Source organism: Parus major, chromosome 10 (genome assembly GCF_001522545.3).
Source record: "Parus major isolate Abel chromosome 10, Parus_major1.1, whole genome shotgun sequence".
NCBI lineage: Eukaryota > Metazoa > Chordata > Aves > Passeriformes > Paridae > Parus > Parus major.
In genome coordinates, this window is record NC_031779.1 from 268,822 (window position 1) to 285,486 (window position 16,665).

The following is a 16,665-nucleotide window of genomic DNA, read 5'->3' on the forward strand; positions in this document are numbered from 1 at the left end:
CTTGGGCTCATCACCATCTGGTCTCGTGATGCTTGGACGTGGCCCTTTGGAGCTGCCTGGATGTTGGATGGTGTGTTGGTTGGATGAGTCAAGCTTGGCTGTGGGGTGTCGGCAGGATGGGGGGTTGGCTGGTGGCGATCTACATGGGGGTGTGGATCAGATGAGCTGCTGGCTGAATGGGGTGTGAGGTGTCCGGTGTTGGCTGACTGGGAGCGGTGGGAAGAGGGAAGGATGGAATCGGGCGTTGTTCGGATACCTGATGAGTGCGAGGGGGATGGTTTGGGTGCGGTGTTTCGGCCGAGGGATGTTTTGGAGGGGCTTTGTTAACGCGGGGCGTCGGGCGCGGCCCCGCTCCCCTCACGGGGGCTGCCTCACGGGGACTGCGCGCGCGGGCCGGAAGCGGCGGTGACGCGGCCGGAAGCGGAAGCGGGGCCGTGCGGGCGGCGGCGGTGGCGGCGATGCTGTCCCTGGACTTTCTGGACGATGTGCGGCGCATGAACAAGCGGCAGGTGCCCGGGGGCCCGGGGGGGCCGGGGGGGCGGCGGGGGAAAGCCGAGCGGGCGGACGGGGCCGGTCCGCCTTGCCGTGCGCTGGCGGCGGGGCCTGACCGCCCCCGTTCCTCCGCAGCTGTACTACCAGGTGTTGAACTTCGGCATGATCGTGTCCTCTGCCCTCATGATCTGGAAGGGGCTCATGGTGGTGACGGGCAGCGAGAGTCCCATCGTGGTGGTGCTGAGGTCAGTCCCGGGGTGATTCCCAGGGGGTTTAACCGGGCTGGGCAATCGCCGGGCCCCCGAGGGGGATCCCATAGGGATGGGTCAGACGGAGGCTCCTGCCGCAGCCCCAGTGGGCGAAAAGCTCCTGAGGAATCCAGGCGAGGGAATGGCGAGGGAAGAGGCAGCGGGTAGAAGGAACGTCTCACCTCGCTCTGGCAGGTAGAGGGCTGGTAAAAATGAGGGACAGGGACTTTATACCCGGGCACGTAGTAACGGGACAAAGGGGTGTCCCGTTTCCTGCCGCCAGAGGACAGGGTTAGGTGGGTCAGTGAAGAAATCCTTCCCTGTGAGGCCGTCGAGGCCCGGGCACAGAGAAGTTGTGGTTCCCCATTCCAGGGCAGGTTGAACAGGGCTTGGAGCACCCTGGGACAGCAGGTGTCCCTGCCTGTGGCAGGGGGTGGAACGGGATGATCTGTAAGGTCCCTTCCAACCCAGCTCTGATGATTCTATGACTGTCCATTACTGAGGTGGCCCAGAGCTAAAGAGTTGTCGCTCTGTCACTGTATGTTTTGGATGTCACACATTGTCCTTACATTGTCCTGCAGTGGGTACCACCAGTGTTACTCCCATCTTCCTGCAGCCTGGGACAAATTCCCTGGGCTGCCATTGGATGCTGGCATGGATATTGCACTTGCTCCATGGCCACATTGGCCTTTTCTTTGTGTTTCTGTGTCAGTGTTCATGATGTAGAAATGCTGTAATGCCATGACCAAGTGCTGCTTACCAGAACTCCCTCCTGATGTGAAGTACTGGGCAGATGTTTCCTACTGCTCCTCCCAGTGAGTAAGACAGGGGCTGTGTGGTCACATCCCTTCTTTGGTGATGTGATCTGCTGTTCTGAACTGCATCTGCTGTGCTCTGTGAAGATAAAACACAAATGCACAAGCGTGTATCTTAAAGTTCATTGTTCTGGTTTGCATTATTTATATGGAATTAGGAAGGATAAGTAGTTGGTAACGATTGCCATTTACAAGACGGAAGAAAAGTGACTTGAGTCAGTCGTGGTGTCTGAAATGAGATAATTAGACAAAGCAATGAGTCACAGTAATAAATTTTTGGCAAGTCCCTTTGTCTGTTTCAGATAGGAATGGAAGAGCCTGATGCTTTCAGTGCTTCACTCCTGAGGATAATCTATTTCTAAAAACTAAATTAAATAAAAAAAGCTTCCCATCATTACAGAGCTGCCAGCATTGACCTGCCAGTGGTGAGCTCAGAAATCAAAATACAGTGTTTGTCATCAACTTTTTGCATATTAAAAAAGTTTTTCCCTTTGGATGCACTTGTAACACCAGATACTGGCAGTGCTCTTTTCCCAACAAATGCAAAGTGCTGGTGGTGTGATAATAGAAAACTTGCAACAGAGGTTACACAGTTTCCCAGGCTCCAAGGTGGTTTTCTCAGAAGCTCTTTGTCAAGGTTTCAGCCTGGTCTTGAAGACTTCCAGGAATGGGATACCCACAGCTTCTCTTTCTCGTGAGGTTCTTGTGAGATTTTTCTTAAAGGGCCATGAACTCTAAAACCTGGTACTGAGTGTTTAAATATTGTTCATTTGTTCCTCTCCTCTTTTTCAGTGGGAGTATGGAGCCTGCTTTCCACAGAGGAGATCTCCTGTTCCTCACGAACCGAATTGAAGATCCAATCAGAGTGGGAGAAATAGTCGTCTTTAGGATAGAAGGAAGGGAAATTCCTATAGTCCATCGTGTCCTGAAAATCCATGAGAAGTATGTTAAGAATCTGAGGGTTCTACTGCTGATGTTTCCCTGACTGGTATTCTTCATCTGCTTGGGGTAAACAAGTGGTTGGGATGTCAATCAGAGATATCCAGGTGCTGTAGGAAGTAACACAGAAGTTTCAGACAGACAAAAACTGTGCTACTTGGTTTACTTGTAAAGATCATCCAGCAGAAGCACAAACCGTGAGTCTGTGCCAGTGCCCTGGACACGTCTGTGTCATGGATACTGTAAAATCACGGAATTGTTAGGGTTGGCAGGGACCTTAAAGCCAGTCTCTTTCCACCCCTGCCATGGACAGGGACACCTTCCCTTATCCCAGGTTGCTCCAAGCCCTGTCCAGCCTGGCCTTGGGCACTTCCAGGGATCCAGGGGCAGCTGCAGCTTCCCTGGGCACCTGTGCCAGGGCCTCACCACCCACACAGGGAAGAATTTAATCCTTATATCCCATCTATCCCTGGCAGTGGGAAGCCATTCCCCCTTGTCCTGTTACTTTAGAGCCCTTGTTGAAGTCCCTCTTCATCTCTCTTGGAGCCCCTTTAGGCATTGGGAGGGAGACACCACTTACTGTCTCCTGTGCCATCCTCTATGTCTGGAGCTGCTTTGCTGTCTGCTGTAGCATGCCTGTGTTTGTATGTGGAGTGAGTCTCATTTGTGGGGCATAGCTGTGGCAGAAGGGTGTTTTATGTGTAGTGTGTATTATTTTAGAGCTTATCTCTATGGTCCTGGTCTCTGCTGTCATGCAGACTAAGGGCCTTTCATCTCTCTAGAAAGTTGTGTTGTTACCCTGGGAGTCTTTGTGTACTGTTCTCTCTCAGCACTGGGGAGGTTGAGTGTCTGAAGGAATGGAACAGGCATTGGTTTCATGGCTGAACAGGGTTTAATTTTCTAACCAAGGCTTCCACTGCAGTCATAAGCTTTCCTGTATTGCTGGATGGAACTGTGGCCTCTCCAGGCCAGCCTGTGGGAATGCGAGTCAACCATGTGGGTTGTTTGAGTGAAAACTGAATCTTGAACTGAATCCCTGATTCTTCCAGGCATCTCTGAGGGGCAGTAGCTGGTTGGGGTCCCAGCATCTGTTTCTGCTGAGTAAATGTTTTCTGGCATGAGCTTGAGCTGTACCAGGTGACATCTGAGGATTCCCCTGGGATGGAGAAGGTCCCTTCCCCAAAGCTGTTGGAATATGCAGACCAGTTGTCTGGTCCAACTCAAAGATGACCAGCCTTGTGCACATAAATACACAGCTGGTATCCTGGCTCTGAGGAAAAGAAATGATGCTTCTCCCAGTAGGCAAAGCACATTCTTTGCAGTTCAGGTTTATTCTGTACCCAGAACTTTGAACAATGTCACTTTTCAAAATGCTGTTCTTTGATACTTGTTCTCTGATACCACTGATTTAAAACTAAGGTCAGTTTATGGGCTGAATTTGACACCTAATGCTGCATGAGCATTTTTTGTGGTGTTGTGGGAACTCTTTCAAGTGAAATACAGTTTTCCTTCTCCCCTGCTCTGCAAGTTGGGCCCAAGTTCACATCAATACTGTGTCAGTGAGCAAATGTCTGTTACTTGCTGGCCTTTTCTTCTTGTTTCAGCCCAAAATTGAATGAGTTCTTTATTACTAACACAGAGTCTGCAGTCAGAATTTACTTAGTGGTTTTGAAGCAGGACAGCCAGACCAGACTTCACTCACCTCAGACAGCAGAGAAGTGCACCGTGGGCTTCTCACACCGCGTCGGGACAGAGCCTTTCCTGCTCAATAAGGTGCTGCAGTCCTACACCATCACTCTTCAGAGCTAAACTGCATTGTCTGCACCTTTGGGGATCTTTATCTTTTCACACACGGTGTCTCTAAGCTCCCAGTGTTTGTTGTTCCTACACGACAAGCCGGATGTACTGTGGAGAAAGAGCGGTGGTTTTTTCCCCCCTTTTTCCTTTCCGAGCTTCTCCTGTCAAGGAAACTGTTGGTGTTTAGGCATGATGAAAGCAGCCAAAGAACTGCCTGCTTTCCTGTTCTGCATTCCATCTGTCATTTCTGTGAGAACTGGGGTTCAAGCATTGAGGATGCTCCTGCTCAGCACCTGCCTGCAGGTGTCACAGGAAGGTGACAGCGGTGAATCCCTGAGGAGTGCCACGGGCTGCTGTCCAGCATCTGAACAGGAATGGTTGGGAAAGATCTATAAAGCTTTTTCCTGGTCAAAGCAAAGATTCATCTGCACCATGATCCCGTTTCTGGCAAGCTAATTAATTAATCTCAGGATTAATTAAAGACTAGAGACAGAATATAGTGATAATTTCCCTGCTTTCTGCAGGTTACAATTTCAAGCACAAAGTCCTAGTTCTTTATGAATAGCCTGATTTCCTCTTTTTCATGGCATATGGGGTCAGTTTTTGGGCCAGTATAATTTTTTGCCAACCAAAATACCTTTGCAGAGAGACATGGTTTAGGCTGTGCTGTGACTGTTTCTGCATAGCACCTTCTCAGCCTGGTTTTAACCCATTACTTCTGAGCTCCTTTTGGTACCTCTTGCATTGGAAGAGACAGTGAAAAGCTATTTGATTGTTGCTGTCATTTGTGGTGGACTATGTCATATCTCCCATCAGTTCTATCTTTTCCAGGCTGAAGAGTCCTGGTCTGTAGTTTCTTGTACGGAAATAGTTCCAGACCTTGTTAACCATTTCTCAACCTTTGCCAGTTCTTCTCTCCATTGCAGAAAAGGATCTGGGGGGCTCAGCACTGCCCAGAGCATTCCAGATGTAGGCACATCGTGAGTTCATGCAGTGTCATCATGGTATTATTTGTTTTTTTTTTTCTGTCCCCCTTCCCTAATCAGTTCTAAGATTCAGCTTGCTTCTGCCCGCTGCTGAGTAGAGCTGTGTGCTTCAATCCCAACCTCTCTTTTCATGTGGTAGTAGGGAGACAAGAATCCAACGTTTGTGTCAAGCAAGAGGAGCATCAACACAAGATAGGTCAGAAGCCAAGAGGCAGTAGCTGCACCTGCACTAGAAATGGCTTGTCGTGCTGGTTCTGTTCTGAAACTCTGCTGGAAAGCTTGGCTGGGGCCAGAATTCATTTTCCCATGGCATTGTTTTTCCAAACCATCTGCTTCCTGCAGCATTTGGCAGAGTTTCCCTCTTTTATCCTCCTGGAATTGTAGGACATGGTTGCTTCTAGTGCCCTTGTGTTGGTCTCTCCATGCTTGCTGTAGAACAGCTTTCAACAAGTTTCTGCCCTGCCTTACCTGGCTGTCTTGTCTTTACCAGGCAAAATGGAGACATCAAATTTCTGACAAAGGGAGACAACAATGCTGTGGATGACAGAGGGCTCTACAAACAGGGGCAGCACTGGCTGGAGAAGAAGGATGTTGTAGGACGAGCGAGAGGGTGAGTTTCAAAATGATGGGGCTTTTCACACTGCTGTCCCCAAAAGCCATCTGGTAAATCCCCCTCCTTGTGCTGAGCTGTCCCTGCTGGGTTTTGTAACCTGCCTGAGGATGTGGGGAGCTCAGTTCTTAGTCTGGCTTAAGCAAAGGCATCAAGTTGTGAGCTGTATCCTGAGATGTTGATGCTGGATGGACACAGATGTAAGGGTAGTGTGGGCTTAGGCTTAATCAGAATTGTCATCAGATTTGTCCTGGAAGGCTCAGCGTTTGCAGACAAGTGAAATCTGAACCTGGCATAGGCTGAAACACTCTGGGGCTGGTTGTCACTCAGCCCCACAGCCACAGAGAGGAAGAAGTCACCAGCAGATTGACTGCAGCCTTTGGGATGCTTGAGTGGCTCTCCCTCTGCATCCTGGAGTAGTGTTTGTTTTAAGAAAACCTTTATTCTTCTAGATTTGTGCCCTATATTGGAATAGTCACTATCTTAATGAATGATTATCCAAAATTTAAGGTAAGATCTTTTCTATTTCCTGCCTGCTTTTCCCACCCCAGCTATAATTCCTTCGTGAGAGCATGGGCAGAACCCTGTGCTCTGCACAATTGCTGCTGTAGATGTCAGTGTGCACTCCTGTATCTCCTCTGCTCTCTCCTCCAGTATGCAGTCCTCTTTTTATTGGGTTTATTTGTGCTGGTCCATCGAGAGTAGTCCCTTGCACTGAACTACGAGGTGAAGGTGCCATGGATTTTTCTAGATGAACGTTTAAAGTAGCTGATGGTCCAATGTACCAGGAGAAAGAAGAAAGCATGCATTTCAAAGCTTCTTGCCAGTTTGGGTTTGTTTCGGTTTTTACTGCATAAGGACGATTGTTTGTCACTGTATTTTCAATGGTTTGTCACATTTTAGCCTTTTTAGTGAATTTTTATATTAAAAATTTGAGCCAAACTGTTTAGTGCTTGTACTTTGAAGCTGAGCTTCCTCTCCAAGTGCCTATTGGGACCATGTCCCCAGTCTGTGCCTGGCCGGGCCAGGTGCCCCCTCCCTTGTGCCTACTGAACTGTCCAATGGTGAGTTGTGGCCATGATGGTTTTTTCCCAATTCAGAACTGGAATAAAGATTTTGCCTCTTGCCACGGTTTTTGTTATTGCCCTGATGAAAGCAGCCTCCTTGACCATGTTCTGGGGGATACCTGGGCTTTGCTGTTACAAACTTACTCCTAGATCCACCATCTAAATTGTCCTCTCTTCACAGAGCAGTAGCAGCTGCTCCTCTCACCTTTTTTGGAGAATAATCAGTCCTGAGCTGTAGATGATTCAATATTTCCGTGTTTCTGTAAATCACACTGAAATAATCTGCCTAAAGACTGCAGAGTGTTTGGGGTAGAAGATGGCAAAGGATTACTTTGTGCATTGTGGCACAAGGTAACAGAAGGATTGAGATGTGCAATACCCACAGCTCTTTGTCAGGGATGATTTAGCAGGATGCTATAAGAAAAATTGCTTAATTTTGGGAAAAGGTTCCAGGTTCTGTGAGCTGGCCACATCTCACAGCTCACCTGAAAGCTACAGACTGCCCTGGGGTCTGAAATAAAAAACCCACTTGTCAACACGTGCAGCAGCTGTTTTTTCTGAGCTTCTCATTCAGGCTTGTGATCCTGCTGGTGAAGGTGCTGTCAGAAAGAGCCCAGGGAAGAGGTGCAGTTCATCAGCTCTTCTCCATGACTGCTCCAGGATTCCAGAGCAACGGGAATCACTGCAGATGATCACTGCAGCCACACACAGCTTGTATAAAGCAAAAGCAGCCAGGAAAAGCAAGGACAAAAGCCAGTGGGGTGTTTATGGCTGTTTGCAGTTTCACACCTATGTCTCTCGTTGGGTTTGTCAGGCCTCTCCTGTCTCTGCAGGTGCCATTTTGCTTGTTTTGATGTTTCCAGGTGCTTTGTTGTTCCCTACGCAGGATGAAGCAAACATCACCTCTAGGGCACTGCACAGAGTGCAAACAGGTCCAATCCTCAGCACTGCACCTCGGGCCCATGGCTCTGAGTAATCATAACTTCATAATAAAAATGGTAATAAAATCTCTATCTCTTGCCCCCAGTGCTAGAGCCCTTGAGAGGAGAATGCGGATAAAGCTTCTCTGTAATCCTTGGGTTAAGGATGGGATGTTCTGTCAAAAGTCAGAACCAGGCAGCACTGAGAGAACAAAGAATCTTTAGGAGTTGCTATCACTGCACCTTCCTGAGGCATTTCTGCCTTTGCAGCTCATGTGGAGCCTGTCTGTCCCTGCTTTGCCTTGAGCCTAAACAGCTTTTTTGCATAAATGTGTTTTAGACTTGGGCTCACACAAAGGGCTGAGTTGAGCTTGTCTGAGAGCTGCTAATCAACACCTCCCCAGTAAGCACTTTCTGGGAGTGCTGCTGCTTCTGTTCTCCAGGTCCTCTCCCTTTCAGACCTTCTGCACAATTCTGAGTGTGCGAAAGCAGTTGTGTTCCTGTCACCGAGTTAATTTAACCAAGAAAAAGGCTAAAACACAAAGGATTATGGAGCAAGCTTTGGCCTCAAACTGCTGAGACAGCAGTTCTTTGCAGGATGATGTGCCCCCAGAGGGTGGCAGCTGGTGTCAGGAGCCCTGGGCTGGGACACAGGGCCAACAGGAGCTCTTGCAGGAGGATGTGCCCTGCTCTCGCCTGCTGCTGTGTGAGGAATTGAACAGGGAGTGCTTAAAGAATGCAAGGTGGTTGGGCTGAGGAGTGACAGGAGCCTCCACTGCAGCCCTGCTCCAGAGGCTTCTCTCCAACACCTGCAGGTGCTTGAAGAACAGGAATAATCACCCTAAATGTTGGAATTCCCTAAATTTTGGAATTCATCTCTGCAGCCCCTGTTCTGCCTGTTCAGCTCTGTGCAGCTGAGAATGTGGTTCTTTTTACCTGCAGTTGTGAAATGGGTAGTTAACTCTAATTAGGGTGAGAATAATTCAGCAGTCAGCCCCATCACAGCTCCAACACCCACTACCTCCTGTGCCACCTCCCACATTACCTCCTGCCTTCCAGCAGCACCTTTTTCTGCCACAGTGGGATGAGGGAGTGTTGGGTTTGAGCCTGCACAGGCTGGAAACTGGGGATATGGGGGCAGGACGACACAGAGTTGTTGCTGGCTCCATCCCCACCAAATTTATTCTGCTTTGTTGAGCAGAAAAGACACAGAGTGAGCAGGATCTCTGGCTGGCTGGGTGCTGATGCCGAGGTGTTTGGGAGCACTGCTGAGCTCCCACAGAGCCAGGGTGATTGGTGGTGGAACTTGATGTGTCTATGTTTTATTTTGGTTTTGTGCGACTTTTTTTAAAGGTGAAACTGTCTGGGCAGCTCCAGCAAAGCCGGTGACACTGGAGGCTTTAGAAATGGACGGAGATCTTTGTGTCACCACAGGAATGGGATTTGCTTGTAAAGTACGTGGGTGTTGAAAGGTCTGGTTTATAAAGGAGAAAAAAATGAAGAAAAAAATCTGTCAGGGCTGATTGTGCCTGTCTGTTGTGGTTGGTTGCAGCCAAACAGGGCAGGTTTTCTGGTAGCAATTCCAGTGGTTAATTACAGTGCAGTCATATCCATGGCTCAGGGCACAGATTCCTTCATGGGCAGGAGCTGTTTGTTTCATGTAGCAAAGCCACACTGGACTGTGTCTGATGGCTGCTGGAATTCTAGTGGGTGATTTTGTTTTGTATCAAAGCTAAATGCGAGAGCGTGATGGTTGGGAAGTGAGCTGTGAGGGGTGATGTGCTGCCAGCCGGAGCTCTGTGAGACAGAGGCTGTTTCTGTGTATTTATGATGCTTTAAAGCACGGTTGTTGGCTGAACAGCAGTGAGCATCATGGTTCTTCGTCCAGATCTGTTGCTGCTTATTGCTTTGCAGGGGTCCACAGGGCTCAGGTTTTGTCAGATGGTCAGTTCCCCACTGTCTTTAATGAGATTGGGTAATTTTTGTGCCCTTAAGATCAGAACAGATAGACTGTATTTTTTTCCAAGGAGCATCTTCAAGATGAAACCTGGTCCCTGCATGAAGACCACTCTCTGCTGGAGAAATGCACAACACAAACAAAGCGTGCAGCTTCCAGGACGGCCCTAAAGGAGAAGGAGAGGAGACAGAGAAGAGAGAGGGAAGAGAGGAGGTGCTTAGAGTATATGCCTTAGGGATGGCTCCTGTGCCAGGGCAGGGGCAGTGCAGAGCAGCTGTTTGTATGACCCACACGGTGCCAGTGACTCAGTGGCTGAGTCAGAGGTCCTGGTTCCATCATGCAGGGAGGTGCACTGGGGTGATGCCAGAAGGGCCCGGCCTGCGCCGTTCCCGCAGTGGCAGCAGCTCAGGGTTGGGAGTTGGTGTGTGGTGGGTGACTGACCTGGCTCTCTCATCGCTGGGAGAGGACAAACAGCATCCACACTGTGCTTTGAGCCAGTTGAAAAGCCTCCTTCCCCTTTTACCTCTCCCCAGCCTCGGAACACTTCTGTCCCTTTGGCATCTGCACCCAGATTCTCACCTGTCAGGAGCCACAGGTCTCTGCTGGAGTAGATCCACCAGCCCGAGTGTGTTGGATTCATACGGGACACAGGAGCTTTCCTGAGAAATGTGCCTTGGTGGCTCTTTTTTGCCCTATTTGGGTGGCTTTGCTGCAGGTTTCTAGTCTGCCCAGCTGTGAGAGTCCCTCTTCATGTTTGCTCACCTCTGCTTATCCCTCAGTTTCTGTAAAATCCCACCAGCTCCATCACACACAGTCCTGCTTCCCCATGGAGCAGGATCTGCCTGTGTGTAGTGGCCTGCTGGTTGAGCACATTGTGTGTTAAACCTGCTCCATCTCACGAGGAGATTCGCACACTTGTTCTGTTCTAGCAGGTGCTGTCAATGCCTGATCTGTCAGGGTTCCCTAAACCTTGGGCTGAAGAAATACCTTCAGAGAACAGTCTAAATAGGGGTGGACTAGAAATTCATTCCTTGTAATTCAGAACCTCTGTGATCCAGGATGGAGCAGATGCTCTCACTCTCTTGCTCCTTCTGCCCAGCTCCCCATCTTTTGCCTATTTGTGCTCTTTCTGTTGAACAATTCAAAAACCTTCCTGCGTCTCTCTCTGCTGAACATCTTGGTATCACCTTTGTTTTCCAGCCTCCCCTTTCCCCATAGAAACAGTCCTGAAGGAAAAATAATACAGAGGAAATTAACTTCTCTGAGCCTTGATTCAGTCAAACTGGGGTGTCGGATTTCTGCTCTATAATTCTGGCTGGGACACTTCTGAGCTGGGCCTGGATTTGCCTGGAAGAAAACATGATTTTCTTCTCTAAGTCTTCTTGCAGAGCAGTTATTTGTGTATGTCCAGCAGTGTGGATTGAAAGGGAGACCTCAGGGAAAACCACAACTCATTTACAGCTTAATTGAAAATTGAAAATGAGTTGAAAACGAGATGTGCAAGATTTCAAATTTTACCTTTTATAAACAACAGCTATTGACTGTGGGCGAATGGATGTAACAGAGGGATTTAATCTTTGTAAACAAGAGAAAAATGCATCAGAATAGACCCTCAGGCATGTGGCAGGACCTGGCTTTGGAAAAATGGTGAAGAAGAGGCTAAAGCAACCTAACTGCTACTGAGAGTTTTATTGGCACCAGGAGCTCTGTGAAGGAGACAAATAGGGACATTTTGAGGCCTTTGCTCTTTGCATTTGTGTTTTATTAGAGCCATCAGTTTGAGCACATATTTGCCTTCCCAGGTAGATATTTGCAGGGCCTGGAAGCTTGAGCTCCACAGCATGGAGTCTCCCTTTCCAGCCTGGCCACCTCTCTCGGGGGTGCAGGGTCATTGCCAAAGGTACTGTGTGGAATCTCAGAATGATTTGGGCTGGAAGGGACCTCAAAGCCCAGCTAGTTCCACTCCCTGTCATGGGCAGGGACACTTTCCACTATCCTAGGTTGCTCCAAGCCATGTCCAACCTGGCCCTGGACATTTCTTGGGATGGGGCAACCACAGCTGCTCTGGGCACCCTGTACCAGGGCCTCACCTCCCTCACAGGAAAGAGTATCTTCTCAGCATCCTGTCTAACCCTGCCCTCTGGCAGTGGGAAGTTATTTTTCCTTGTCCCATCCCTCCATCCCTTGTCCCCAGTCCCTCTCCAGCTCTCCTGGAGCCCCTTCAGGCACTGTCAGGAGCTCTAAGGGCTCCCTGCATCCTTCTCCTGTCCAGGTGAGAACCCCCAGCTCTCCCAGCCTGGCTCCAGAGCAGAGGGGCTCCAGCCCTGGGAGTATCTCCATGGCCTCCTCTGGACTGGCTCCAACTGGTCCCTGTCTTTCTTGTGCTGAGGACTCCAGACCTGGATGGAAAGCAGAGAAAAAACAAAATGGACCTTGCTTTAAAGCCCTTGAACCAGGCTATTTTCAGGTTGGTCCATTACACTTGTTAGCAAGGCCCTTTTGGCTGTGCAGTTTTTGCATCCATTTCTTTTGATTAGTTGTGTTTTCCTTTATTTACCTGCTGAAATCCTGCTTCATCTTTAGGTGCATTTAGAGGATTTGCTACTAGTGCCTGTTTCACAGGTCTGTTATTGCTCATCTTATCCCTACTTGGACAGGAGTTTGGTAAGGAACAGAAGACCCTAAGAATAAACTTGGAACTTGTTGAAGGAATTTGGAGGCTTATGGGCAAGGTGAACCCACAGGGATCACCCACATGGATTTCCCAAAGGTATTTGGCAAGGTCCCTCAGCAAAGGCGCCTGAAGGAAGGAAGCAGCCCTGGAACAGGTGGTGAGATCCTTACAGGGGAAATAGTTTGCTAAAAGGTAAAGAACAAAAGGGAGAAGGGAAGAGACTGGGTAATAAAAAAGATGAAATTTAAATGTACATAAATATAAAATGGTGCACAGGGAGAAAAAACAATTTTAACTCTATTTATAAAACAACGGGTTCCAAGTTAAGTGTTACTATCTGAAACATCAGGGTTATTACATACTGTGCTGTGAAAATGTCAGTTCTGTGGTCAGCAGCCATCCAGACTAAACTCTGTGTGTCCATTGCTGGGAGAAAACAGAACAAAACAACCCCTGCTCCCTCTGGCTGCAGGCATCTGGGGAAGCTGGAGATCCCTGGAGCTTTGAAGTGCTTTGGGTGGGAAAGGACATTCCTGGAGGGTGTAGGGCTGTGCAGGGCTGCTGTCACCCAGCCTCAGAGGGTAAATCCTACAGAGAGGGGAGAAGGAGCTCTATGCAGACCCTCCTCTGCCTCGAAGACATGACCACAAGCCTGGTTGACATTTCCAAGGAGTCACCTCTGGGGCTGCCAACAGCTCCATCTCCAGCATCACCTGTGGAAGTCAGTGTGATGACTTTTGCCAGCAAAACTGATTTATAAAGTAGGATTTCTACAGCTTTTTTTTGATATGTAAGCTGGGAAGATTGCCTTGGAGGCTGGCAGCTGTTGGGAAGGTGAATCTCTGCTGAGCTGAAGAGAGAAGTGGCGGAGAAGCACTGCAGTGTCAGTTCCTACCAGGAATGCTCGAAGTCCCAGCAGGCTCCAGGCTGAGTGTCTTGCTCTGACCCACCAAATTGGGACAGAGGGAGAGGCAGAAAATCTACCACAAACCCCACCAGGGTGATGACCAGGTTCTGGAGCTTAGGTCCTGGTGCCCTTCCCAAGTAGGTCCTGGGTGCCAGTTATTTTCCCTAAAATTAGGAACTTCTTTGTGAAGACTGGAAAATCCAGAAAAAATCTGGTGTCTCTGTTGGTGTCTGGGGCTGGTATTTACAAGGCTGCTGTGGAGGAAGGAGCTGCCATTCCTGGAGCCCTGCCTGGATCTCAGGGTCCTTTCACCAGTTATTTTCCAATAAAGCCCCACTGGCTGCCCTGAGTTGTGCTTCCACTTCAGCCTCCAAAATATCTCTCGGTGGCTGTTCTGGTGCTTTTTCCAGACTTGAAATCAGGGTTATGGGCTCACATCTCCCACACACACATCATGAAGTCAAGCCTTAGCACTGAGCAATTAATCTGACATCCCCTCAGCTTTTGAGGGTTTACAGTGGCACTGCAAAAGGGCAGGAGCTCCCTGATTTCCTTTTCCCAGCCTTTACCAAGCTTGCTTAGCAGTGTCACTGGGATGGAAAATACCTCTGCTCACACTTTGGCTGAGGTAACACCAGCTTAAAAATAAGGAAGATCTGGGTGCATTTGTTTGTGCATCTAATAAGAGCAGTGCAAAAGCCTTCATCCTGTTTGAAACCCTGCAGCTTCCCACTGCTCATCCCTTGTCCCCTGGGGTTGCCTGTGAGGAGCACTGAAGGAGGGGGACTTAACCCTGTCATGCTTCAGTTGGTACCATAATTGCCCGGGGCTCTTTCATCTGCCCTCTGTAATTGGGATCACTTTATCCCTGGCTTCATCCCCCCTAATCCTCCAGGTAACCCTTCAGCTTGCTGCTCCCCACAGTGGAGGATTGCTGCTCAGCTTTCCAAACAGCAACCCCTTCCCCAGGGTAAGGCGGAACCAGACTCAGCTGTGCCAGTGCTGTGCAGCACCAGGATCTTCCTTCACATCCAGCACCTTCTCTGCACCTCACATCCTCTTCCTCCTCCTGCCCTTCCTACATCCCCAGCCTTCTCCAGACACCCCGAATTTCCACCACTTTGGCCACCATGAATGAACTTAAAACTGTTTTGAAGAAAAGCTTTGGGATAATGTCCATCCTTTTCAAGTTGTGTTTTGTCAGTGCAGGGCACTGGGGGAGGGGCACGGGCTGAGAGAGGAGATAGAGAAGGGACGGGGGTGTTTCCGTCTGTCCGGATGTGGCACTGGCATGTGGCCACTGGGAGGGGACACCAGAGCCCAAACAGTGGTCCCAGCCAGCAGCTCCACTGGGACCAGGGGCCTTAGGTCTCCTCTCTCTGCTGACTCTGGGGGAGATGAGGCTGCCAGGATGTGAATGTGAGAATTGGGGCTGCAGTGCTGCAAATGCCACGTCTGGGGTGCAGATGTGGGGCACTGTGTTCATGCACCCCGTGGCCCCCTAAAGCCTCCTCGAGTGGCAAGCCCAGCACTGCCTGCTCAGCCATGCTTCTGCTGAGCACAGGGAAGGAGCATGGAGAGGGTGGAATGAGATTTCCCCCTTTTGAGCCCAGGACCTGCAGCACACCTGGACACAAGGCTGACAGAGGTGTCACACCTGGTGGGTGAGGGAGGAGAAGATGCTGTCCATCACTGTGGCACATCTCTGCAACAGCAGGGAGGAAGCCCATGCTGATCTGGCCACCCAAGGGGAGGCTCACACAGTTTGGGAGGATGCCTGGTAACACAGAAACACTTGGGGATTGTTTTGTCTTCAAAAACAAAAACTTCAGCTTAGAGCTGAGTTTGCAGTTTGAATTCTGACCCTCTGCTGCTGAAGGGGAACATGTCACCTCCAGCCCTGTTCTCCTGAATAGCAGCACATGCTGAGAAGGGCATTGCTAATGAATTCCCTCTGCCATTTCCCAGGGGATCTGAGTCATCTCATCCCCACTGACCAGCACCTCCTTGCAAAGTTACGGAATTGTAAACCCAGCAGAAGCTGTCAGGGCCTTTAGGACAATAATTAGCTTTCATGGGTCTTTACCTGGGACTGCCTTCTATCCACAGGGACCCAGGAGCCACCTGAGCTCAGCTCTGGATCTGTAGACTATCATTGATCTGTGCTGTGGGAGTTCAGCAGTGCCTGAGGGACTTGACCTCATGCCCCAGGCCCTCCTCCTCACTATGGACCTGCCAGGACTGTGTCTGACCCTGGTTACACCCACCAGACCTCAGCCCAACCTGCTGTGGTCCAGAACCTGGGAGTATCCCTGTGTAAAAGTGGAACCTGGAGGAATCCCTGTTGGCTGCAGGCCAGGGACAAGAAGAAACAGAGCACAACCTCTGCCTTGGGGCCCTCTGATCGAATGCTTCCAGTTTCACCTGGAATTCACTTCACCTGAGCCCTGGGCACACACAGTCTGTTATCACAGGCCCCCAATATGAGGCTGGGCACAGCTCCATCCCATTAATGGAAAAGGAGGAGCTCATGGGGAACACGATTATCCACGGAAGGTTTGGGTGTAGTAATCAGGAAATAGTGGTCTGCAAAATCTCAGAGGGAGTGGGAAAGGTGAAGAGTGATACACAGGCTCAGGTGCTCATGCTCTGCAGCAAGTGGGATCCTCTGGGAAGCTGCTCTGGGAAGTGGAGGAGCTGGGCAGAGCTGGCCGGTCCTTAAGGACAGGATCCTCGGATTATCCATCCAGATGATCAGGCGCGAATTGGAGACGGCTTTGAGCTAAACTGGAAATGCAGCTCATGGGTGAGCTCCGGTGCAAAACGGCAGCTCGGAGAAGGTGGAAGCACGGACAGGCCCTGGAGAGACTTGGAAACGGGGATCGGACTCAGCGGTGAGTCTGGCACTGTTCAGCTCAATGTCTGTCACTGTGTCTGTCACTGCCCCGCCGCCCGAGAGCTGGGACGGGACGGGAGAGCAGGGCTGGGATGGGACGGGAGAGCAGGGCTGGGATGGGACGGGACGGGAGAGCAGGGCTGGGATGGGACGGGACGGGAGAGCAGGGCTGGGATGGGACGGGACGGGAGAGCAGGGCTGGGATGGGACGGGATGGGACGGCAGAGCACGGCGAGGCTCGGAGCGGGGCGGGTGGTACCGGCTCCCTCCCCAAGGCTTTAAGCAGCGGGGCTGTGTCTGTCCCGCCCCAAGGCTTTAAGGAGCGGGGCTGTGTCTGTCCCGCCCCAAGGCTTTAAG

At 50.1% G+C, this 16,665-nt stretch overlaps 2 protein-coding genes across 15 annotated transcripts in view; both read left to right on the forward strand.

Annotated features, from left to right (window-relative positions):
• The first annotated feature begins 387 nt into the window (after window positions 1-387).
• On the forward strand, window positions 388-15,634 carry SEC11A (SEC11 homolog A, signal peptidase complex subunit). Of its 4 annotated transcripts, none has more exons than XM_015638858.3 (6): window positions 388-509; window positions 628-737; window positions 2,348-2,497; window positions 5,768-5,887; window positions 6,340-6,397; window positions 6,542-7,015. In XM_015638858.3, exons 1-6 carry the CDS (start codon window positions 459-461, stop codon window positions 6,590-6,592), a joined length of 540 nt encoding a protein of 179 aa, XP_015494344.1. In that variant the 5' UTR covers window positions 388-458; the 3' UTR covers window positions 6,593-7,015. The 4 variants fall into 4 exon arrangements, with proteins under 4 accessions (XP_015494344.1, XP_015494346.1, XP_015494343.1 ...); XM_015638859.3 differs by lacking the exon at window positions 388-509 and adding an exon at window positions 1,453-1,555 and having other exon boundaries at window positions 627-737; XM_015638860.3 differs by lacking the exons at window positions 6,340-6,397; window positions 6,542-7,015 and adding an exon at window positions 15,522-15,634.
• A 555-nt stretch (window positions 15,635-16,189) lies between these two features.
• The window catches only part of NMB (neuromedin B), a 10,068-nt gene continuing 9,592 nt past the window's right edge, over window positions 16,190-16,665 (forward strand). For all 11 annotated transcript variants that reach the window (XR_004498920.1, XR_004498921.1, XR_004498922.1 and 8 more), the window contains exon 1: window positions 16,190-16,306. Coding sequence is in view for 8 of the 11 variants with exons in the window: in XM_033517056.1 (XP_033372947.1) it covers window positions 16,206-16,306 (101 nt within the window). In the remaining 3 variants the exon portion in view is untranslated. The remainder of the gene's footprint in view (window positions 16,307-16,665) is intronic.